A 24,756-nucleotide genomic window follows, 5' to 3' on the forward strand; every position below is an offset into this window, starting at 1 on the left:
ATTTTAATAATATAATTTAAAAATGATAGAAAATACACAAATTGTTATTAAATATTATTCAAATCATTAACTGTTATATATCTATACTATTATTTTCGAAGTAATTTTTTGCATTCGAGCTCTCAAATTAAAACTTAGAGTGGTTAATATCGTCTACACTCTTAAGGAATAAAACATCTACACTATTATTTGCGAAATAGTTTTTCGCATTCGAGCTCTCACGTTAAAAAATAGAGTGGTTAATATAGTCTATACCCTTAAGGAATAAAACATGTAAATATATACTATTATTTGAGAAGTATTTTTTTCGCATTCGAGTTCTCACGTTATAAGTTAAGTGGTTAATATCTTCTATATCCTTAAAAAATAAAACTATAAATTAGACAAAAAATAAAAGTGAATTTAAAATTTATTTGATTAGTTAAGTGATTAAAATTAATAATAATAAAAATTATTCAAAATCTAAAAAATACATTTAAAAATAAAAAGATAATTCCTATATATGTTGTATTGTATCCAAAAAAAAATTTAATAAAAAGGAAAAAAATTAAGATTTATTTATTAATAACGAATATAGTGTAAAAAGAAAATTTCTAAACATATAATATGTAAGAATTTTAAAATGAAAAATAAATAATAATTTAACATTATAATATTTTAATTAATAAATTATGTATTAATAAGTAATTATAAAATATTTATGTTCGCATGTGCGGATGAAACACCTAGCTTTAATTATATTTTCGTAGATTTTTTTAATTATAATTTCGTAAATTATTTATTCATTTTATAGTTAATTTAATAAAATATACTATATATTTAAATATAATAATATATTTCTCTAAAAATTTTAAAAATCATTATAATGATTACATATAACATAGCTCACCTATTGTGCTCACGTATTGTAATGTTTCTTACTAGAAATAAAAACATTAGAAAAGAAAGAAAAAGGAGAGACAAAGTCAATTATTTATGGGATCCGATTATTTATTGCTATATCATCGTCTTCCCGAAGCATCCACCAGTTAGATTAAAAGAAAAATCTACCAATTGATTGAAAAGTATTATCGAGAGATTTGAGGATCGGCCAAGGAAATCGCCACAATTTTAATAATTTGATTAGTTTTGATGATCAGAATCAGAAGAGCATGTGCTTAATCATATCTAAAACATTTAAAATCTAAGTAACCTACAGCTTAACAAAGAGACAAAAATAACTAATACAATCATCGTCGTTCTTTTTCAAAAAAAAAAAAAAACAAAGAGACAAAAATAACTAACCTTATAGACAGTCGATGCCCAAAAATAACTAATACAATCTGTTTTATTTGTGACAGAAAAGTTACGGCCATTCAATTAAGAAAATGTAAGTAACCTACAGCTTAACAGGATATGTATTTTACAGATCAAAATTAAAAACACATGTAAAAATAGGAGAGGATTAAATAGAAAACTTGAAAGAAAAAAATTCATTATATTCTAACATATTGTTGTGTGTTTAAAAACTTTTTTACATTACGAATATTAACATTATAACTGTTAATATTTACATTACATAAATATTCTAATATCAAACACAATTCAGAATATTCCTAATATTTATCATTTCTACATAAAGTCACAAATATTTGTCCTGTTTTTTATTGCGTGGACAAATGAGTATTTGGAAGGGAAAAAAATTAGTATTTGGATTTTGGAAGATCACGTAAACTTCCAATTCCGCTTATACCATTAAGTACACGTGGCTCTCTATTTGTGGAACATGCATCTCACGCGCTCTTACAGGCGTGACAGGGATACATCCACTAACGGTGAAAATGAAATGTCAACACTCACTCACTTACGGTCAAACAAATTCCCTGTCTGCATATATTTCAGTTTCTCTAGTCTGAAAATTAACCAAAACGCAAACGTTTAACACGTCTCACGTTCCTCTAGCACGAGGTCCATGAGCAATCGCTCACGTCGGCTTATTTATCACATCTCTCTCTCTCAATCCAAACACAAGAGAGAACAAAAATAAAATAAAAATGTTTGTAGCATCTCCGGTGAAAACAAACTCCTACGGTGCCGGCCTGGTGAGATTTCCGGCGTTTCCCGTACTTCCACGGCGGCGACAACACATAGTTCCACTTTCCAGAAAAGTCCGAGCTGTGATAAGCCGGGAAGAAAAGACGGTGGATCAAGAAGATGGAAAAAATACAAACGGTTCACTAGTAAGTAACACACCCGCGTTTCCATGGCAGAGATCTAAGTATACGGGAACAAAAACGGTCATTGCGGTTGTGAAGATCAGGAAGAAGATGAGAGAGAAGCTAACTGAGAGGGTTGAGCATCAACTAGAGCTTTTAATGAAAGCCATAGGTCAAGGGATGTTGATTCAGCTTGTTAGTGAAGAAATCGATCCTGGTTCGTTTTTTCTTAACTTCTTTTATTTCTCTTTTACCAAATTTGCATTTTTGATTTGCCTTTTTGCATATAAATCAGTTTATTACTTTTTGGGCTAGAGAACAAAACGCCAAGTACTTATTAGATTTATTTAGTTACAGTTTACCAGTTTGTTCGTTTCTTATACATCTTGATTTTCTGTCTTTTTTGGATTTATCCTAGACTTAGCTTAAGATTGTTGGAAAAAAGAAAAAAAAGCTTCCGATTGTTTTCTAGCACTTTTTTGGTCGCGGTTTTGGTGCTAAACTCAAGAAGACAGCTACTCTGCATAGTTAATGATATTTCAGTGAACTTAGTGGATGTTAATTAAGAACCCATCAGCCAATAAGTTCTTATTCTCTTCCTATTTCGCTGTCACGGCCGTTCTGCCAGAACTAGTTGGCGGTGGTCAAATCTAATGATAATCTATATTGCAAAACCGAATCTTTCATCCTCCTGGCTGGATCTGACATTTTTATATATTATTTTCTTAGATTTTCTTTCTGAATTATTGTGCCAGATCGTCGAAGTTATCAATCCGATTTTTCCACTCTGTATTAAATAGTAAACAATATGTTTTTACTTTATAATAGTATAATTTAGTAACAGGTTTAGTATAATAAATTAGTGAGAGTCTTGAATAATGTGGAAAAGAGATTTGACTTTTCATGCCTTCCTTTTTGTTATTATGGGGGTTTTAAGCACATGTCTCATTTTATTTTAAGATTAACACCTTCTGTGGAAGGATCTAAGAAAGTTTTTCAACATATATTTAAATAATTAATAATATATAATTGGATGACCGACTTAAACACGAAAATTTCATCATAGTCTTTCGTAGTATTGCGAATAAATAGAAAACGACTTATTTCCACACCAAAAATATCGTATAGCAACAATTCCACATAATCTTTCATGTTCATCCTAATTGCACACATTTTAAGCATACAGACCTATTTACTTCCATTTTCAAAGATCAAAACCGAAACCGACGAAAGTTTACCTTGGTTTTAATGATTTAGAATAAACCGATATTAAACCAGTTGGTATTGAACTGAAAATAACACCGACCCAACATGATATCTATACAGTACCCGACCTAACTCTTTAGTAGGATGTTGGATTGGGTTCTATTTGGATATCAGATTGTTTCGGGTTTTAATTTCAGTTCGATACCAACTGGTTTGATATCGGTTTAATTAGTTTCACATTTGTTTAGGTTCTAAACCATTAAATTAAGCTAAACCTTTGTCTTTGTGGCTTCGGAATTTTAAACTTTTAAAATGGAAGTAAATGGGTTATGTGTTCAATTAAGACGATCGTAAAAAATTGTGTGGAGTTGTTGCTATATGATATATATAGTGTGGAAATATGTCTTTTATCCAAAACTATTAAGATGGGATTTTCATGTTTTAAAATACCAACTCAATGTTATATATTAATTTAATATATGTTGAGATATTCTAATAGATCCCTATTGAAATTATTCTTATAACCTTAGCATTAGTGAGGTTTCTTCCGTTTAAAATAGTGATTAGAGTAAATGCAGAGTAAATGAATTTGATCTGATTGGCAATTTTTAAGCGTAAATGAGAGTAATAAGTAGGGGTTATTAGTTGTATTTTAATGGATTTGAAAATCCGAACTAAATCTAGTGTTATTGGTTCTGTAATTTTCAAATCTGTATTAAATCAGGTGTTATTGGTTTAATGATTTATAAATTTTATATCAAATCAAGTGTTATTCAATCGTACAAATTTACTAATATATTTGATTGTATAATGGATTTGAATGGATTTGTTTGGATTTTTTAGTTAAAAATACAAAGACTCAAATTCGAGAAAAAACCTCCGGATTTGCATATTTTACTTGGATTTATAAATATTATATAGATTTCTAAATCAATCAAAATATATAAACCAATAACAATGTCTCAGCTATATTAGTTGTGCCAGGAATGCTTTTCAATCACACCCTCTATGTATCGTATGAAAACGGAGTTCTTAACAGTAATAAAAAAAAAATTAATGAAGTGTTTATATTGATCCATCCTTATTTTTTTAGAAATTACTATATGGATATTTCAAGTTTTAAAACTCCCATTATTATTTATTTAATTTTTAACCGGAGCCTTCAGCTCTTGCGGTAAAGGGTTCACAACTATGAGTATCGCTAGCTAAGTATCCCCACTTGGGTTCGAGTCCGGCCATCCGGGACGTTTTAAATGGTAAAAACTGTGGATTCTACTGGTTTCGTGGTGATTAATCTTTGGACCTAAAAAGCTTTCGAGATCACACCACTGTTATAAAAAAAATCAAAAAATAATTATTTAGTTTTTATTTATTTTTTTAAAACTCTTCTCTTACTATTGATGGAGTACTCTTAGACCATGATTAACTCCAGTTTCTTAACTGGAGTTTTTAGTTTCGGATAAAAGACGGGTTTTAGCTTTTCTTAGATTTTAACTGAGAAAAGCTAAAAACCGTCTCTTAAATGAGAGATATAAGAGCCGTCTCTTAGCCGAAAAAGTGTTAAAAAAATCAAATCCTAAGTTAAGCTGGGGTTAATCATGTCCTTAAACGTTTACCAACACACTTTTTCTATTCGTTAATGGTGTTTTTTCTATTCGTTAATGGTGACATAATGTTTGTTATTGTATATTACAGAAACTGGTTCAGGTCGAAAGAGTTCAGAAACTCCGGTGCTTGGACTCCCCAAGGCTCGCAACGATTCCAGGTACCTGGAATTCACAGCCAACTTCACTGTCCCGACCGACTTTGGTAAACCAGGTGCCATTCTTGTCACCAACCTCCTTTCCTCGGAGATTTGCTTGTCGGAGATCATCATCCGTGAGGGCAGTGACACCATTCTCTTCCCTGGAAACACTTGGATCCACTCCAGGAACGATAACCCTGAAGGCAGGATTATCTTTGCAAGTCAAGTGAGAATACTTCTTCTTCATCGTCTTACTTTCTTATAACTTTTGTTTATTTTTTATTTTTGTTCTCACACTTATTCATCATCATGTTGCTTCATTAGACATGGTTACCTTCCAAGACTCCAGCGGGGATCAAAGAGCTACGAGAAAAGGACTTGACGAGTGTCCGTGGTAACGGAGAAGGCGAGAGAAAGCCTCATGAGAGGATCTATGATTACGATATCTACAACGACATAGGCGATCCTCGTAAAAAAGATCGAGTTAGACCTATTCTTGGTGTCCCAGAGAGGCCCTATCCAAGACGTTGCAGGTCTGGCCGGCCTCTCCTTTCAGCAGGTGATCAATCTCTTTCTCTCTCACTCACTTTACATAGTAGTAGTACAAAGACATTGTTTTGGTCTTCTGACTTGGTGAATTCATTCAGACACACCGTTTGAGAGCAGAGGAAAGGACAAGGATGAGTTTTATGTTCCGAGAGACGAAGTTTTTGAGGATATCAAGAGAGATACGTTTAGAGCTGGGAGATTCAAGGCTCTCTTTCACAACCTCGTCCCATCTATAGCAGCTGCATTGTCAAACCTAGACATTCCTTTTACATGCTTCTCGGATATAGACAGGTTATACAAATCTGATATTGTCTTGAGACACACCGAACCAAAAAACAAAGGCCTTGGCGGTTTCATTGATGGGATCCTCAACGTTGGTGAAACACTACTAAGATATGACACTCCTGCCGTTATAAAATGTAACCTTTTTCATTCTTGAATTAGTACCATCATTCTTGAAGTAGGTATATATCATGAATTTTTATGGTTTGTTTGTTCAGGGGACAGATTTGCGTGGCTGAGGGACAATGAGTTTGGACGTCAAGCTCTTGCTGGTGTCAACCCTGTTAACATAGAGCTTCTGAAGGTATGTTTAATTTACCATTTGTTTTCAACAAAATGAAACTATATCCTAGGAAGCAATCCAAGGTGGAAACTCCGTATCTATGTGGACAACGTATTTAGTCTGAACTCTTTCTCTTCGTGCCAGCTTGCCTGCTAGGCCGGTCTTGGACATAGACTAGTCAAGTATTGGTCTACTGCCCCTAAAAATGTTTCAAAAAAAATTCACAGAAATAGGCTTCCAAATTTATTTAAAAAATCTTTTATTAAAATAGTTACTAAATTGTTATAGCTCCCAAAATCTCAGGGCATGCCTGGTTGCTACTGAATTTGTGTATCATGGATTTTACCATTTCTATATCAAAAATATTCTGTGAGAGTTTCTGAAACTTGTTGTATGTATTGACAGGAGCTGCCAATAAGAAGCAAGCTTGACCCGGCTATATATGGATCTCCAGAATCTGCTCTCACAGAAGAACTGATTGGTCATGAAGTTTTACACTATGGAATGACTTTGGAACAGGTTTAGTGCTGTTACAACAATTGTTTTATAGAATCCTCTCATCTATTTGATCCTAAGACTAAAAGTCTTAGTTTATGTTTGGATGGTAGGCGTTTGAGGAGAAGAGATTGTTTCTCTTGGATTACCATGACATGCTCCTGCCATTTGTAGACAAGATAAACTCCATCAAAGAGGATCCAAGAAAGACATATGCTTCTAGAACAATTTTCTTCTACTCAAAGGCAGGTGCCCTGAGGCCTTTGGCCATAGAGCTCTCCTTGCCTCCCACGCCAGAGAACGAGAACAAGTTTGTTTATGCTCACGGACATGACGCTACTACTCACTGGATTTGGAAGCTAGCCAAAGCTCATGTCTGCTCAAATGATGCTGGTGTTCACCAGCTAGTTAACCACTGGTAACTTAAGTTACTTGAACTTTGTCTCCAGCTTTGTTAGTAGTTTCCATTGATTTGTATTGAAGAGACATATAATTTGGAAACTAAACTCTCAGGCTAAGGACTCACGCTTGCATGGAGCCGTACATCATTGCTACTAACAGACAATTGAGTTCGATGCATCCAGTTTACAAGCTGCTTCATCCTCACATGCGCTACACGCTAGAAATCAATGCGCGTGCACGTAAAAGCTTAATCAACGGAGGAGGGATTATAGAAAGTTGCTTCACTCCTGGAAAATACGCAATGGAACTAAGCTCTGCGGCATACAAAAGTATGTGGCGGTTTGACATGGAAGGACTTCCTGCTGATCTTGTCCGAAGGTTAATAAAACAAACACACAAACACTCTTTTGTTTGGTCATACTGTCTCTTTCTCTAATAATTCTATATGTCCTCGTATTATACAGGGGAATGGCAGAGGAGGATTCTTCAGCGGAGTGTGGTGTGAAGCTTGTGATCGAAGACTATCCGTATGCAGCAGATGGTCTTTTGATCTGGAAAGCCATCAAGAACCTAGTTGAATCATATGTGAAACACTTCTACTCTGATCCTGACTCCATAACATCTGACTTTGAGCTCCAAGCTTGGTGGGACGAGATCAAGAACAAAGGTCACTACGACAAGAAAGACGAGCCTTGGTGGCCTAAACTCAACACAACGCAAGACTTGTCCGAAATCCTAACCAACATGATATGGATCGCGTCGGGACAACACGCAGCCCTTAACTTCGGGCAGTACCCGTTCGGAGGGTATGTCCCGAACCGTCCTACGCTGTTGAGGAAACTTATACCACACGAAAACGATCCAGACTACGAAATGTTCATGAGAAATCCTCAGTACAGCTTCCTGAGCTCGTTACCGACACAGCTCCAAGCAACAAAAGTGATGGCGGTACAAGAGACGCTCTCGACGCATTCTGCTGATGAAGAGTACTTGATCGACCTGAAAGAAAACCAGAGACGTTGGTTTCAAGATGAGGAAGTGGTTAAGTATTTTAGCAAGTTCACGGAGGAGCTTGAGGAGATAGAGAAGAAGATCGATAATAGGAACAAAGATAAGAAGCTGAAGAACAGAACAGGTGCTGGGATGCCTCCTTATGAACTACTTATACCTACTTCACCACATGGAGTCACTGGCCGTGGTATTCCTAACAGCATTTCCATCTAGATGTGATTATCATGTCGTGAAAATATAATAAAAATTGTCTAAAATTTTATTATTACATTTTTATTAGATAAGATAAAATTTTTATTATATTTTCTTGTTTTTACATTTTTAATCTTTTAGTAATTTTATTACAGGTACATCTTTAGATAATTTTTATTATATTTTATGGGTTCTTAAATTTTTAATTTATACATATATAATGTTGATGTTAAAAACACATCAAACTCATATATTTAGAAAATAAATTTAAAAATGCTAATTTTGAAAATTATGTTACTAATTTTTAGATAATATTATAAAATTTTGATTTTTTAGATTTTTAATGGTAAAACCCTTCAACTATGTTTACTTAATATAGAAACTCATAAACTAAAGATTTACCAGTAGTAATATTAATTATGACATGCTATAGTTTAATTCATTAAATAAAGTTTGTTTGGAGTTTTTCGTTAAATATTTTTAGTTTGAGAGTTTTTATCCAAAAAAATCTTAGTTGAGGGATTTTAACGTCAAAAATCCTAATATAATTAGCCAATGTTTAAAAAACACATAGCAGAATTTTTTTTATGTATAGAGTTTGCTTGATTGTTGATTATCTTGATGACTTGGATGAAATTTGTTGATGAAGTCTGCTGATAAAATCTACAAATGAAATCTGTTGATGAAGTACGTTAATGATGTATGCTAATAAAATATGATATTTCGGGTTCATTCTAAAATTGTAAAGATCTTTAAAATCTAAAAACACTAAATTAAACTAAATATGAATTTTTTTTTTGATACTAGATTTTATAAGATGAAATTAATTAAGTTGTACAAACAATATTTTCAGATTTACAAAAAAAAAAAAAAAGTAAACGTTAATAAACTGTAAAAAAAATATAAATAAATATCTGATGAAAAATAAATTTTACATGTGCAAGAAGTCTGCTAATGAAGTTTGTTGTGCAAGGTTCATACCTGAAAATTTTGTAATGTAGAACTGCGTATAATTTAAAATATATTTTTATACAATACCAGAAAAATTAACGTTCTAAAAATCGGTATAGATGTCCATCTAGACGGTAAATCGCTCATAACCGAGAATATTTTTTATATCTAATTTTATGTTATTCAAATCGGTTTAAGCATTCTAAATTGGTTAAATCTATGAAAATCAGTGTAACTCGATTTAAGTTGGTATAACAGTATTAAATCAAACAATAATGTTCCATGTTCTTTGTCAATTAAGATATCTTCCATGTTCTTTGTCAATTAATATAAGTATTCAAAAGAAGTAGGGTGGACAAATAAACCGAACCAAATTAAATCGAACTGAATTAATCAAACTCAAACCGACCCAAACCAAATCAACGTATATATCTCGATCATTGGATTAAAAGTTTTTATTAGCGGAACAGTTCGGTTTGGTTTGCTTTAAAACCGAACTGGGCTGAAAACCCAAAATATTTATTTAATTACATTAACTAAATATACTAGTAACATTAAGATTTAAGATAGTTAAATCATTCAACATAAACGACTAAACATATTTTTATATATTTTACTTATTCAAAAAGAAAAAAAAAACAGAAACAACAATGAGAAAACATGACTTTTCTACACTTATTAAAACCAAAAAAAAAGCTCAATATAATCATTGTACTAGGTTTGGAGATAATGTTTTAAAACTGTTGGATTGTATCTTCTATATTTTCTGTGACATTTGTTTTTAAAATTAAAAATAAAGAAGTTAACAATTTATTGATCAAATAATGATTTGTTTTATGTTTTATAAATTATTTTTTAACCGGAGAGAACCAAATTAAAAACTAATCCGATTGATATGAACCGTACAAAAACCAAACCAAACTCAAACCAAATCGAATACAAACCAGAACAAGCCAAACTAATTTTGGTTGACTGAAGTTAAAGTTTTCTTAGAACTTAAATAACCAAAATGAACCGAAACCAAACCAAACCCACCCGAATTTCAACAGCAGACCACGTTTACAAACTAAACGGATTGCAAAGAAAAACAATAAAAAAAAAAGGTTCAGAGTAGGGCAAAACATCACTAACGTATTCACCATCTTTGACAAGGTACACGATACATCGCATATGGTTTTTTGAAGTTGTTCCTCTTCCGATGCAGCTTTACATAGCTTCTATACCAGTACCACTGACTGACTAAGAAGAATCACTGTCTTCTTCATCACTCTCTGTTGTGAACACAATAAGAGAAATGAGGGCAAAAACTTAATGCACAGATTAGAAAAGCAAAACCAAACTATGACTTACCATCCATATCCTTGAGCATATTCGAGAGATCACTAATTTGTTCCTCTTCTGTTGCTGCCTCACGTTCAACCTGTATGACATTACTCAAAAAAAAATCAATGGACACTATAAAAAATGAGTATATAGTACTACAAATTCAGCATTTACCATGGACATAATACAGTTGGTGTGAAACACATCCTTACAGTCATCACATGTGTATTGATACTTATGACCAGAGAACTTGGTGTCTAATCCGCAGATAGAACAAATTTTCGGGGCATAAATTTTCTTGAGGTTAACAATATGCTGATGGCGTTGGTTCTTAACATAGGTTGGAAACCCAATACATTCTTCATGGGCGCACACGTTACAAATATCACAGGCGTAGAAGGACGCACCACATGGTTTATTGCAAATAGTGCAAGGGCGGGAGGAGTCATCGCTCAAAAAGTTGTAGAGACAGTGCTTGTGGGTCTTGATCCTTGTTGATATACCCACTGCTTGGATGCATTTAAAATGGAAGCTGAGAGAGCAAGTGGAACAAAAGAAAACATACTTTGAAATATCAATATCGGGTTTGCAGGCAGTGCATTTGGATCCAGTTTTCCGTTTGATCATATATAAAATGTGATTATAATGAAGTGGATGATTTTCTAGTGCCCCGTATCGCCTCCAAAGTTCAATACACTGAGAATGATAAATCTCTTCACAGTCAGGACATGACACTATGTTTCCATTGCACAGCCTGTCATCACAAAGAGTACAAGCCACCATATATGATCTTGAGACCATAACTTGAACCAAGTCATGTCCTCCTTTCAAGCAAAATTTTCCTTCTTCGTATCTAATGAACTTTTGCCCCCTTTGTAATTCTCCAAGACGCATTTTAACGCTTACCGCGCATTTGGTACAAATGATGAAATCACATATGCGGCAGAATAGATTGAAATAATCTATCTTTTCTTTGCAGGTGTCACATCTCATATTAGTAACCCCTGCAGGATAACTTGGTAGAAGTGTCAAAGGATGATTCAAATGGAATCTATACCTCGACTGTTGACTTAGCTTTATGCAGTTATCATGTGCCTCGAAACGACATGTCTCGCATTTCCATAATCTTCCATGTATATACCTATAACAGATCCAGCATCCTTTCTGAGACGCCGTAACATAGCGAGACCTCAGCACATGATTATGCGTAACATCAATAACCTACAAACATTTACCCTAAGAAAAATTATTATTTGAGGCCTCAACAATGCTGGGAGTCCGTAGTAATATAAATGTCATACGTACGTACCACGAGTTTGTTTTCTAATTCCTTAGTTTCACATTTATCATCGTGATCAGCTGGTGGACTTGTAAGTTTTTCACCATGATGAGAATACAGATCTTTCAAGTACAACGGGGAAGGCATTTCCTGTGATTCATAAAGTAGTTAATCATCATCCTTACCATCAATCACCAAAAGAAGAGAAAAAATAATATATATACATATATGTACCTCATGTAGAATGCACTCAATGTGACTTAAAAAACCACATTCTTCGCAGCAATAGACATGATGTCCTGCGTGTACCATTGTCTCACAAACGTCACAATACTCCAAAGAGTCATCTTCGGATAAGAATATTTTACACATAACTGGATGAATGTGATAAGATTTGTTGACAACTAACTCGGGTATCTCAAGACACTTGAAATAAGACCTCCAACCACACTCCACGCAATGATACAAGTAGTCCCCATAGAACCCATCATCGTCAGTCATGCACACCCGACATCCGGTTTTAAATCTTAGTTTAGCATTATTACCTAGATAAAACAACTTGTGCTGGTGAGACTTGTGCATCAAACCTCGCAACAAGGAATCTGCACACCTCAAGTGAAGATAAAAACTGCATTCTAGGCAACTAAGCGGGGCACCTTCGACATGGAGCCCGCACGCATCACAGACTTTTCCACCACCACAAGTATGTGTGAAATCAAGGCGTGTGAGAGGGTGCGCCTGATGCACTGGATGTTGAATCTCTCGAGGAAGGTCAAGGCATCGCTCGTGAGCAAACAAGTAACATTGAGAACACCCGTAGGATACAGCAGAAGGAGTAAGAGGAAGCTCACACATCAAGCAGGAGCCTCTAGCGTCTGGTCCTGGTTTACACCTCCTAAGGAAGTGCGCATGACTGTAATGGAGCTTTTCTTCCGCGTACCAACTCGTCTTGGTGTTGTTCAGGATGGCGCAACCAAGATCCAAGAAGATCTCACAGTCTTTACACTTGTAATAAAGGGACTGATCAGAAAACAAATCCCCGCACCCGGAGCAGAGCTTGTAACTCTCGTTCCCGTCTTTCTTGCCTAGACAAAACTCGAGAGGGTGGTCTGGATGAAAATCATGTGACACCTCGAGTGGTAGTTTCGAGCAAGCTCTACAGAGATCGAAGTTGCAAAGAACACATGCGAATTATATAGGTTCGTCCTTGAAGCAGATGTTGCAGATGCCGTTGTCTATGATCTCCGGCGAGGTCAGCAGACATTCATGGGCGCCGTGCTTGAGCTTTACCATCGCAGAAACCGATTCAGATTGACTAATTTAGCTGTAGAGATTCTGAGAGACCATCATAAATTTAAAAGCACTCACATTCGTTCTTTTTAAAGACCAGACAAGAATAATCTTTATGGTTTCTCTCTACTGTTTCAGTCTTATTTTACCATTCATACTCTGCTTTTGAGAACGACACTGACCGGGTCTGCCACAAACTCAAACTTTTCCATTTTTTATTTGTTTTGTATTATCATTCTATCTCTTTTTGTTTGATTTTAATTTATTAAAGCTTGCAATTCAATCTTATATCTTAACCATGAAATAAACTTAAAGTTGATATGCTTAAATACAAGTTTACCCTTAATTAATTATGAAATTGTTTAATTAATTTTTTTGATTCATTACTAAAAAAACAAACAAATGCGATCAAAGACATCCGGCACCAGGCTATTAGCAATACAAGTAATGGGCGTGGATGGTATACACTTGACTTGACTTTATGGAAGAAAATGTAACACAAGTCAGAAAATAAGTATGAGACAACACACGGGGAGGCAAAACAGCATCAGCTGACATGACCAGTGGAGAAGCTACATGCACTAAAAGAGGGGTAACTACCCACCATAACTTTTTGATTTTTGGTGACAAGAAATCATGCATGCTTCTCCCAAACTAGAAGCATTGAAACATATACGTCACGGTGTTTAAAACGCAACAATCCTGTGCAAATGCATAAGACTACACACCGTACACAACAAGATAACCTAGACTAGACACCCAGAAAAAAAGAATCGAAACATTAGCGACTTACATACAAAGAGAGAATCCCAAATACCCTGTGAGAGATTTGGAGACAACAATCGAACCAAATGATATAATCAGAAACGTCTTCTTGGGCTTCATGAGAAGAATCAAAGGTCGACAGTAAATCATGGTTGCAGGAAGAGAAATAAAAAGGTTCAATAACTGGAACATGCTCATGATTCTTGAACAGAACCATGAAAGAAGTCTGTGTGATTAGAGATTTCATGAGTGGTGGAGTTTATGAAAAAGTTTGTGTGATTAGAGATTTCATAAGTGGTGGAGCTTATGAAGAATTATGTTGTGTAATTAGCAGCACAGAAAAGCATTTGTGGTTGGAAGTCAGTGACGACTAGTTAAGAGAAGCAGACAGATTTCTCAAACAAGACATGAAAGAAGGATATTTTGAAGATTCATATGGGTAATTTCAAAAGTGTTAACCCACAAGTGGAGGAACATCTGATGTTGAAACTTCAAGAGAATTTTAATATCAAATGTTGAAACTTCAAAAGAAGTTTAACCTACAAGTGGAGTTACATCTAATGTTGAAACTTCAAGAGAAGTTTACATAGATAATGGATCGGTTTCAAATGCTAGGAGAAGCATAACGAATTCCATGGAAGAAACCAGTTTGGCCTTGGGAGTGTTCAGTGGTTGTTGTGAGAAGTCTTGTGGGTAATTTATTAGCGTAAGTAGGCAGAAATCTTGACATAAGGATTTAAGTGTAGCAATATGCAAGCATGTCTGCAACAAGAAGGACGGCTATCTAAAGCCATCATTGTTGTGAAGGGTTTGTTTCAGTTTTTTCTTTTGTGATCAGACCAGAAAAAATAGCTAATTTTATGTTTGGGATCATTGCAAATAAGAACACATCGCAGCGGAAAACAAAGATATAAGAGAAAATTAGTTTCTCATGTGTATAAGAAGCTGAAACAACAAGAAGGCTGAGAATGGTTGTTGTAGAGACATGTCCAGAACAGTTCCAAAGGCAAGTTCTGAAGTATATTGTGACTAAAGGTGAATAACAGTTAGTTGAAAATCACAATTCATTGCAAGGAGACACAAGTCAGTGTCGGAAGGATACATCTTCATAACTAAATCCAGGATTGTCAAGTTAAGAACCAAGTTGAGGTTGGTATTCAAACTAATATGGAGGTTTGTGGAGTTACTTTGAATCCAATTGGTAGTCTTAATCAAATGGAGTTCTAGCTTTTGATGAAACCAAGAAGATTCTTCCTCAAGAAAAAAGTTTTATTTGGAAAAGGAGCAAATACTCAAATTAAGCAAGAACCAACTGAGAACATACTTTAATATTGTCGGTCTATCGATATTTCGTTTCAAAAAAAATGTTTTTTTGAGATTTGTTTTATCACACAAAAATGTCATTTTAGAATTTCAATGTAACTTATATTTTTTTTAAGTTTTATAATAACTACAAAACACATTGCTTTATAAATAATTTTATTTATCTTAAATATTATTAGTTATATATATGCAATTAATAAAAACATAAATTCATTTCATTTATTTTTTTAATATGTGTAGAAAATATTTAAATGACACTCTTTACAAAACAGAGAAATTATCTATTGTTGAAAAATGTCAAACAACTCAGTTGTTACTCCTTCAATTTCTTAAAAAGTGTCACTATGATATTTTTCACATAAAGTAAAAAATGATTAAAATTCATTTATGTTCTTAATATTTACACATATTTGACCAATAGTATTTGAGATAAATTAATTTTTTAATAAAATTAATATAATTTGCAGTCAATATTAAACTGAAAATAAAGTTTAATTTGCATTAGAATTCTAAAATAACATTTTTGTTTAACAAAAAAAATGTCAAGCGACACATTCTGAAAAATAGTGAAAGTATGAAACAAAGGAGTGGTGTAGAAAATTACTGATCTACTAATTTCTCTGATGATATCAACGAATAAAGTCCATTTATTGTTTTTGGAAACTGTGCTCCACTCGGAATATGCGAAGAAGAAAAGGATGAGCTTACGGTGATGATTGGTTCGACTGTGGCTTTAAAAATTTAGCTGTAGATGTTTAGCTGTAGATAAATTGGTTGTAGCTGTAAAGTTGTTACTGTAGACTTTTTCTGCAGAGATTTTTGCTGTAGTTTAATTTATTGTAGCTGTAAGTTATAGACTGTAAATATTTTAAAATAAAATATATGAAAGATGTGTTGTATATATAAAATTATTATTTTATATGAATTAAAATAATTTATATTAATATTTTGTTTATTAATTATCAAAATTTATTGTAATTCAAAATGTGATATGTAAATAATATTTATATTATTTAAATATCTTAATAATTAAAAAACACTCAAATTCAAAATTAAAATATTTATAAATTTTTTTATTATGATTATATAATCTATTTGATATTATAGATATTTTTTTTCATTTTACAGATTCTACAGCCTATAAAAAAATAATGTAGTATTTTTGTCTAAAATACATAAGAAAAAGTTTTGCTTTATTTTTTTTGTTGTAGCTTTAAAAATAAAGCTAAAGTATGATTGGTAAAACTAAATAAAAATTTGATGTAGATTTTAATTTTTAAAAGTAAAGCTACATCATGATTGGTAAATTTAGTGATTTAAAAATAAATAAAGCTAAAGTATGGAGATAAAGCCCAACCAATCACCCTCTACATCTCTTTTATTAAAAAGGAAATATTCTCTTGGATCCAACTTTTTATGAGATTTTAAATTAAATACATTTTTATTATTAAATAATTATTTTCAAACAACACAATAATTAATTTATATTCAAACAATATAAAACAGTAACAAAATATATCATATAATTAACCAAATAAGTTACAAAGATTTTGTTAAAAAAGCTTGAAATAACTATTACATAATAATTTAATAATAGCTATTACATAAGAAATATATATATATATATATATATATATAAATAATATACAGTAAATATAATAACAAAAATAATTATGAAAATATTCAAAATATATATTATCTAAGATAAATGCTTAACATTAATTATAAAAAATAAATTCAAACTCATTATAATATGAACCAAATTATTAGCAAGATATATTACACAAAACAGTTATAACAATATTAATTGTTAGGATAAATTCATGCATGTACGTTTATAGTAGTACGGAACATAAAAACAAAGTAAGGAAAAGAAGGAAAAGAGATCATAAATATTGTTCTATTGATTTTTAGAGCATGAACTATAAAATTGATGTACAGACCTTAGTTATATCCGTCTAGTTCTAATATTTTGTGTATAATGATCAATCTTTTTTTTTCTAGGGTTTAGACCCCTTTTGTATAGGAAGTTCATAGTTGGCAATTAGATTAGAGAGTTCCATAATCAGAAATATGGAAGAATTTTCTTTGGTATAAATCTTTCATTTTATCCGAAAGCATGGATGAAGCTTAGTCTGATCAGAAATTTTCTCCAAACAAGAATCAGAAAGTCGGCATCCTCCTCAGAAGCATGAATAATGTCTTCCTGAATTATCTATTCCCAACATTAATTATTTAATTTGGCTATATAAAATAAATATTACTCCCTCTATATAATTTTAGTTGGTGTTTAAAGTTTTTACACAAAAATTAAGAAAATACAAAATTTTATGTAGTTTATCTTAGTTACATAAAAGTAACATTAAATAAAATTATTTTAACAAATAAAAAAATACCATATTTTATAATTGGTTACACCTTTTTAATAACATTAAATTTTATCTACAATAGTAAGAACATCACATAATATGAAATAAAATTAAAATTTCTAAACACCACTTAAAGTGATAGGAAGGAAGTATGTAACTAAAATATCTCTTACCACTTACCACTAAACAACATTTAATTAATTAAACAAAATAATCATTTAGTTTATAAAATTTGTTTTTTTGTCAACTTATAAAATTTGTTTAATCGATTTAAAATAAAACCTATGGCGCCACGCAGATCATGATCTAATTACATGTTATAACATCAATTTCTTTTTACTATTACCTATATTAACAAACAATAAAAACCACGTTTGAATTCAAACTTTTGTTAAACGTGTTTTGAAACTAATTTTGTTGAATGTTACCGAACACTATCGGTATCTTCTTCATAATTGGTCTCACGTTCATGGTCAGACTATCTTTACTTTAATTCCTCCCAGCCGTTAATTTGTTCCGTTAGTAATTGCGTCACTAAGAACATCTCCAATGTAAAACTTCATTTTTTTCTCTAAAATAGAGTAAAAGTGAAAATGAAGTAAAATTGCTCCAACCCTACTCTATTTTCTACTCCATAATGGAGTGATGAACAAACAAAAATAGTTTACTCCATTTATGGAGTAAACTTCATTATTGAGTGAGATATGGAGTTGGGTTGGAGCATTCTTTACTCCATATTCACTTTTACTCTATTTTCGAGAAAAAAATGGAGTAGAAATGCCCGATTACATTCTAAATACAATAATAATAGAAGTAAACACAAAACAATGGCTACCAACATAGAGAGAAAGAAGGAAACTTAAAAGAGAATGAAGAAGGCAAATGACCGCTTCTCCTTATATAGTCAGCTCTCTCCGATGTCCTCACCGACATCTCGTTCAGCTTCGCCTCCGCATTTGCTCTCCTCTCTTCCGCTATCCTCTTTGTCGCCGCCAGCTTGTTCGCCGACTTCTCCTCCGCTCTCGCTTTCATCCTCTCCGCCTTCACCTACACACACATTCACTTCTTGAATTTTAAGATAATTATTCATTTTTCAAAGAAATATTTGCTTAAATATTGAATCCAAACCAACACCAAAACCGGTTTAAACCGATCCACAATGTATTTGATGAGAATCTTACCTCCATTTTTTTCATCTCCATCTCGGCCTTTCTCTTCTCGTGATTCTCCCAAGCCTGTATCTTCACTTCCTCTCTCTTATACCTAACCACATTCCAGCAAAAGTAAAACCTCAAAACACTGGTATATAATGAAGCCACGTTAGCACCAATTAAATCATTCATTAACCAATTAATTAGTGTTAATCACCTAGCCATGAACTTAGCGCGTTCTGCTTCATCCCAAGCCATGGCTCGAGCTTCCATAGCATTCATCGCCTTAGTATTACTGTTATCTCCTAATCCAATGTTTTCATTATTATTACTCGCCACGCTTCTAGTCTCCGTCACCGTCGCCACCTCCGTCGCCATCCTCACCGTCTCTCCGCAGCGAGAAGCTCTCACCGGTGACGTCACAGGACTTCTCCCGACCGGCGTTGTGGCCCGCACAGGCGTAGCTGTTCTAGAAGGCTCCTGGCTCCCGATCGGAGTCATCTCAGTCCCCATGTCCCTCACGCAAACCGATCGAATCGCAGCCGTAGGATTAATACTCTCTTTCCTCCAAACCGAACCACCTGGTTCTCCACAGTCTACGTTCTTTGTCTCCACCTCCGGCCTCCCCGCCGCCGCGTCTCCGTCTTCGTATTCAACGTACTGATCTTCTCCTTCGCGTTCTCTCTGCGAAGCAGAAGCTATTAGTCGAAGATCATCAGCGTTGGAGTTTCTCGGTTTACAGCTCCTCGAGTGGTGGTTCTTCTCTCCACCTCCGCCGCCGCCGCGAGACAAACCAACTCCGGAGAGCCATTTCTGAGCGTCGTCCCATTTTGACGGTGCTGGTTTCCCCATGGTAGACCGGTGGTGGTTTGGTGTCCGGTTTGCGCCTTTCTGAAACTCAAAACCGATATTACCATGTCCGTTCATCTCTGGCGTCCCTGGTCCGAGACACCCTTTGTTATCTTCCACCCCTTGAGATCTCATTCTTCTTAGGATAAATAAATAAAAACAGAACACAGAGATCTATCTGTTCAAACTCTTACAAGAAGTCAGGAGTAATATAAGGTTTTATATATTCATTAATGGATAAAGAAGGAGAGGTGACTTCAAGAAGGGATTAAAAGGATATAAGTGGAAGTGAGGAAGATGTGGCGAAACAATCAAAGAGTCGTCACTCTCGTAGACCCAACTTTATGAATGTGAGAGATTTAGCAGAGAGTCATTAAATGCCAGATGGGTTGTTGTAGAGACGAGAATGATAGTCTTTATAACTCCAATTAGTTCTGTCTTTTTTTCTATCGAAATGACACAATCATATACCCCCAAAGATTTTTTTTCCTTAGTTGAAAATAGTGCAAATGGGTTTGCTTAATTATAATAATGCTCAGATCTGGTCCGTGAAAATGCTTTGGTACTGACACTAGTTATCGAATAGTAGTACTCCATACGGATGTGCTTTACTAATAAAAATCATAAAAAAATATTTTTGCGAACTATATTTCTAAAAACATCTATTTTAAAAAACTAAAACGAATATCAATCTTGTTTGTTTCCCATTATTATCCGACTCCTGTATTTTATTTCTCATATATTATTTGGATTCGTGTAGATGTATAGTACATTGTGAGAGTGTGACCAAATAGATAGTATCACTAAGAGTTTTTTTTTTTTGGAGAAAATCATTTTATTATATCAATTCCTAAACTATAATAGAAACGTTTCACTCGTGAATCGTTTTTTGCTTACTACTGTTTTCAAAACGTTGCATTATTCTATTACCGCTTACCTTCCTTAATCGCTAAAGAAAATACTTGTTTCGTTTTCGATCATTAGTCGAATAAGTCTTTAGAAACATCAGCTAACGCTGTGTTTTTATATACGAATGGCACAGTCATGTAGCCCAGAAGAGTCGTGTAATTGGGTTTTTATAATAATAAGCTCAGATCTGGTTCGTCAAAAGACTGCCAATGCTGTAAAGAATAGTATTCATCATGTGTACGACTGTACGTGGGAGGAAGTGACTCGACAATCATCTACTACTATAGTATAGTGTTAATAAAATAAAGCAATACTCCCTCTGTTTTTTATTATAAGTCGTTTTGAAGCTATGCACATAGATTAAGAAAATCATTAATTTCTTATATTTTCGAAACAAAAACATCATTAATTATTTACCTAACCACAATTTAACCAATAGAAAAATAGAAGATATATTATCATTGGTCAGACAACATTAATTACTAATAAATGTTACATAAAAAACCGAAAACGACATATAATTTGGAACAAAAAAGTTTCTCTAAAGCGACTTATATTAAAAAACGGAGGGAGTAGTAATTATGCAAATGGGAATAATCACGAACAATTAGGAGGAATCTCGGGAAAACCAAAGAGTTTAGCAAAGAGTTAAAACTTCCACTGCAATTCCCGAGAGCAAATTTTTAAAGATACAGTTGTACTTTTTAACGGTAACTTTTAGAACCTTTGATTAAGATTTAGATGAATGCAGTTTCGCAGAGATAGTGATACGTGTACGGGTAGAGATATTGGAAGGAGCGGCGAGCGATGGTTTTTGCCGGTCCGGGTTGAGGGCAAAAGTGGGTCCATGTTTGTCTGACAAACTCACGTGGTCCTTCAAAGTGCCCCCCTACTGCTTGTGGACTGGACCGTCTTGTTGTTTTCTTTTGGATTCGTTAGCATGGTACTTCTTTTAAACTCTCATTTTCTGTTTTTGTTAAGTTTTCTAATTTATGAAAAAAGTTATTTAAACTGGATATAAAGTTAGAATGGATTAATAACTAAGGACGTAAACAATAAATGCTTACAGTAGTTAGAACAAATGAGGAATAAGGAAAACCTCTTTTTCTCACTTTAATTTTTTTAAAATCAATCAAATTAAATATCTATCTATTTTCTTTTACCTATAATATATTTTTTTTGTTTGTTTTTCTAGTTTTCTAATTTTCGTATATTTTATTTTGTGTTCTATTGAAGCTTTCGAAGTATGAGATAATACTTTTATAAATATTTTCTAGAGATTTCATGACTATTCATTTCTACTAATCCCAATAGTGTTATCGCTATTTTCTTTTTGTTTCGGAGGATGTCAAATTCTGGAGGTATTGAGTGGATTTCGTGTTCACTGGTTAATGCTTGATTCATCTCGCAAGATGGAGTAATCTTCTTCACTTTGTTTAAGGATTTGAGTTGTTAGGAATCTGTTTGACCGCTTCAAATCAGAATCATTATAGTTGGGTATGAAATATAAAGCTCCGTTGAATAGATAATGGTTGCAACAAAAGTTTGACCCAAAAAAAAAATGGTTGCAACAAAAGATGTGAGTATATATACAAAGAGGAAGCTAGAGTATTACAAGTTAATGAGTTATATATAGAAATATTGTTATATAATCATTGATTGATCTTTAATACACAGAATGCGTTTCGACAAATATTCTACCCCCGAAATCTGTCGTTGATCTCTAGGTTTATGCTCTGAAGACTATATTGAGAATCCTGCCATCTGGTTATGAAGCAGAATAAATAAATGGTGGTACTTAGATGAAGCATCCATGTGGCGTTGGGGACATAAAGCTTCACCACCGGTGAAGATCCATCACAGAGATTTTGAAGGCGGCGATGCTTCAGAGACCTGCTCTGAACAAGACATATGTTGTTGAGGTGTCGATGGATAAGATTAAACGCATAAAAAAATAAAACAAAAAGATGATAAGATTAAACGTGTGTGCGCTCACGTATCTTAGGCTCATCATTTTGTTTTTTTTTTTTTTTGAAAAGGCTCATCATTTTGTATGTTATTCGGCTTTTTTTGTTTGATACCAAAACTTTGCTTTTATGAATTTTTGATACAAAAGATGGTGGACAAAAGAAAAAGTAAACAATAGTTGACGTTACTTGTAAATGAGTAGTTTACAGAATTTGAATTTCTCATTGATTCGGATACTTCAGAAATCTTATGAATGAAACATGATGTATGTGGATCCAAATAAACCTTAGAATTGTTTTTGTCCCTAATGTTGTGTCAAATTAGTAAGTAGTTGATATGAAACCACGAACACATTTATATTATCAGATAAATTTTGTGTAGTTACTGTAACATGCGACATTCAATGAAAGATGTATTGGTTCTCTTGACATAATCGTTTGAAGTTACAGTCGTTTAGTCCATAGTTCATTCATGCCTTTCGTTTCGTGACTTGCTCTTCGGTGCGGTTTAGTGCTACAAAAACAATGTTTCAAAATGCTGGACAACAATGCTTAAACTTTGTTCACTGATTATGATACATGGTAGCGTGTTATAAGAATTTTCTCAACAATTTATACACACACTGTTCTATAAATATTATTAATAATTTATAAACACAGAGGCCAGAGCCAATCGAATTTATGGGTGATGGTATAACGTAGAGATGAGCAAATAAACTGAATCTAATAAATCGAACTGATCCGATGAAAATAAATTTGAAATAAACTGAATCCGACATAAATATCAATGGACCTCGTTCTAAGATGTTTTGGATTATGAATTTTACATTAATCTAAATTCGAATGGATATCCAAAAATATTAAAAAATTCAAATCTCAAGAAATTTTTTTACCAAAGTCAAATTCAATCCTGGATAAATACTCAAAATACTATTAAATACTTAAAATAATTACATGTTAGATGAATAATCAACTCATATAGTTAATTTAATATATATATAGAGATATTTGGTCAAAGATTAAAGATTGTATTTTGACAATTTTATAATATGCTTGTGTTTGAAGATTAAACAATTGTTTTTTTTTTGAAGTTTAAATAAGATTTTTTTACTTTTATCAAGTTCATAGTTTCTAGTTTTTATTTCTTTATTTTTTCTTCTTAACAAATGAATCATTCACAAAGCTTTTGTTAGTAAAACTTGTTTAAATTTGCCAAGTTTGTAAATTAAATTGTGTAGTTTTGAATTACAAGCAAATATTTGGATAACCAAAATCCGATGTATAACCGAATCCAAAACTAAAATGGGTTCAACTAAGTTTACAGTGTATATTCGAACCAAATCCAAAGAACTCTGAATTAAATCATAACATAACTTTTAAAATATCCAAATGGAGTCAAATTTTCATGTCTCCATAAAAATCGAAACCCAAATAAATTCAAACCGAACCCTATTGGACATATGAGTATCCATACCTATTATAATGCATACCAACATAAACCGTTAATTATACTCTTTCCGTTTTGATAAGATAAATGTTTTCGACTTTTTTTTGTTTCAAAATGATAATTTCAAAATGTTAATCTTTCATGATGATTTATGAGTCAAATACTCCCTCCGTTTCATTAAGATAGAAGTTTTAGAAAAAAATTTGTTTCACAAAAATAATTTTTTTTTATGTTTTTAATACAAAAATTGTAAATTTCAATAAAATTAACTGAAATTATTGAAATACTATTGGTTGAAAAGCATTGAAATTCGATAATTCCAAAAAACGATACATGATTAATGTGTTTTCTTAATATGTGTGAAAACATCACAACATCTATCTTTAAGAAACGGAGGCAATACTAAATTGTAAATTTCTGATTTTGTTGTGTTATTAAAATTTTATTGGTTTGAATTATAAAAATATGTAATCTGCATTTATAATTAAATTGTAGTATATTTTGTAACATGTGTGAAGAACCATGATCAGAGTAATGAATAATGCAAAACATTGCTTCTCAACTCAGTCTTGAAGTCTAGAATTGCTTACATTTGGATCGGGTTTGTTACTAATAGCCAGGTTTATGAAGAAGTACATGTTTCTCTCTCTCTGTAGCTCAGTTTTCCAACAAATTCACTAGGAAGAGTAAATGTTATTTTTGATCTGTTGTGCGCTTCATGGCTCTTCTTACCAGGAGAATTCTTTAAGGCCACACACCTCCATACATATTCTT

General features: G+C 32.9%; 3 protein-coding genes across 3 annotated transcripts; 1 reads left to right on the forward strand and 2 right to left on the reverse strand.

Moving 5' to 3' along the window:
* The first annotated feature begins 1,900 nt into the window (after window positions 1-1,900).
* On the forward strand, window positions 1,901-8,536 carry LOC125585696 (lipoxygenase 6, chloroplastic-like). Its single transcript, XM_048755249.1, has 9 exons — window positions 1,901-2,412; window positions 5,097-5,371; window positions 5,470-5,704; window positions 5,793-6,113; window positions 6,195-6,280; window positions 6,665-6,778; window positions 6,868-7,172; window positions 7,268-7,534; window positions 7,621-8,536. Exons 1-9 carry the CDS (start codon window positions 2,034-2,036, stop codon window positions 8,378-8,380), a joined length of 2,742 nt encoding a protein of 913 aa, XP_048611206.1. The 5' UTR covers window positions 1,901-2,033; the 3' UTR covers window positions 8,381-8,536.
* Window positions 8,537-10,216: 1,680 nt separating this feature from the next.
* Window positions 10,217-13,346, reverse strand: LOC106419612. Its single transcript, XM_022702005.2, has 5 exons — window positions 12,147-13,346; window positions 11,943-12,062; window positions 10,808-11,854; window positions 10,661-10,730; window positions 10,217-10,581 (listed from the first exon to the last, which is right to left on the reverse strand). Exons 1-5 carry the CDS (start codon window positions 12,765-12,767, stop codon window positions 10,550-10,552), a joined length of 1,890 nt encoding a protein of 629 aa, XP_022557726.2. The 5' UTR covers window positions 12,768-13,346; the 3' UTR covers window positions 10,217-10,549.
* Window positions 13,347-18,444: 5,098 nt separating this feature from the next.
* Window positions 18,445-20,116, reverse strand: BNAC02G17360D (remorin 1.4). Its single transcript, XM_013876483.3, has 3 exons — window positions 19,028-20,116; window positions 18,841-18,922; window positions 18,445-18,706 (listed from the first exon to the last, which is right to left on the reverse strand). Exons 1-3 carry the CDS (start codon window positions 19,792-19,794, stop codon window positions 18,491-18,493), a joined length of 1,065 nt encoding a protein of 354 aa, XP_013731937.2. The 5' UTR covers window positions 19,795-20,116; the 3' UTR covers window positions 18,445-18,490.
* Window positions 20,117-24,756: the final 4,640 nt, after the last annotated feature.

Source organism: Brassica napus, chromosome A2 (genome assembly GCF_020379485.1).
Source record: "Brassica napus cultivar Da-Ae chromosome A2, Da-Ae, whole genome shotgun sequence".
NCBI lineage: Eukaryota > Viridiplantae > Streptophyta > Magnoliopsida > Brassicales > Brassicaceae > Brassica > Brassica napus.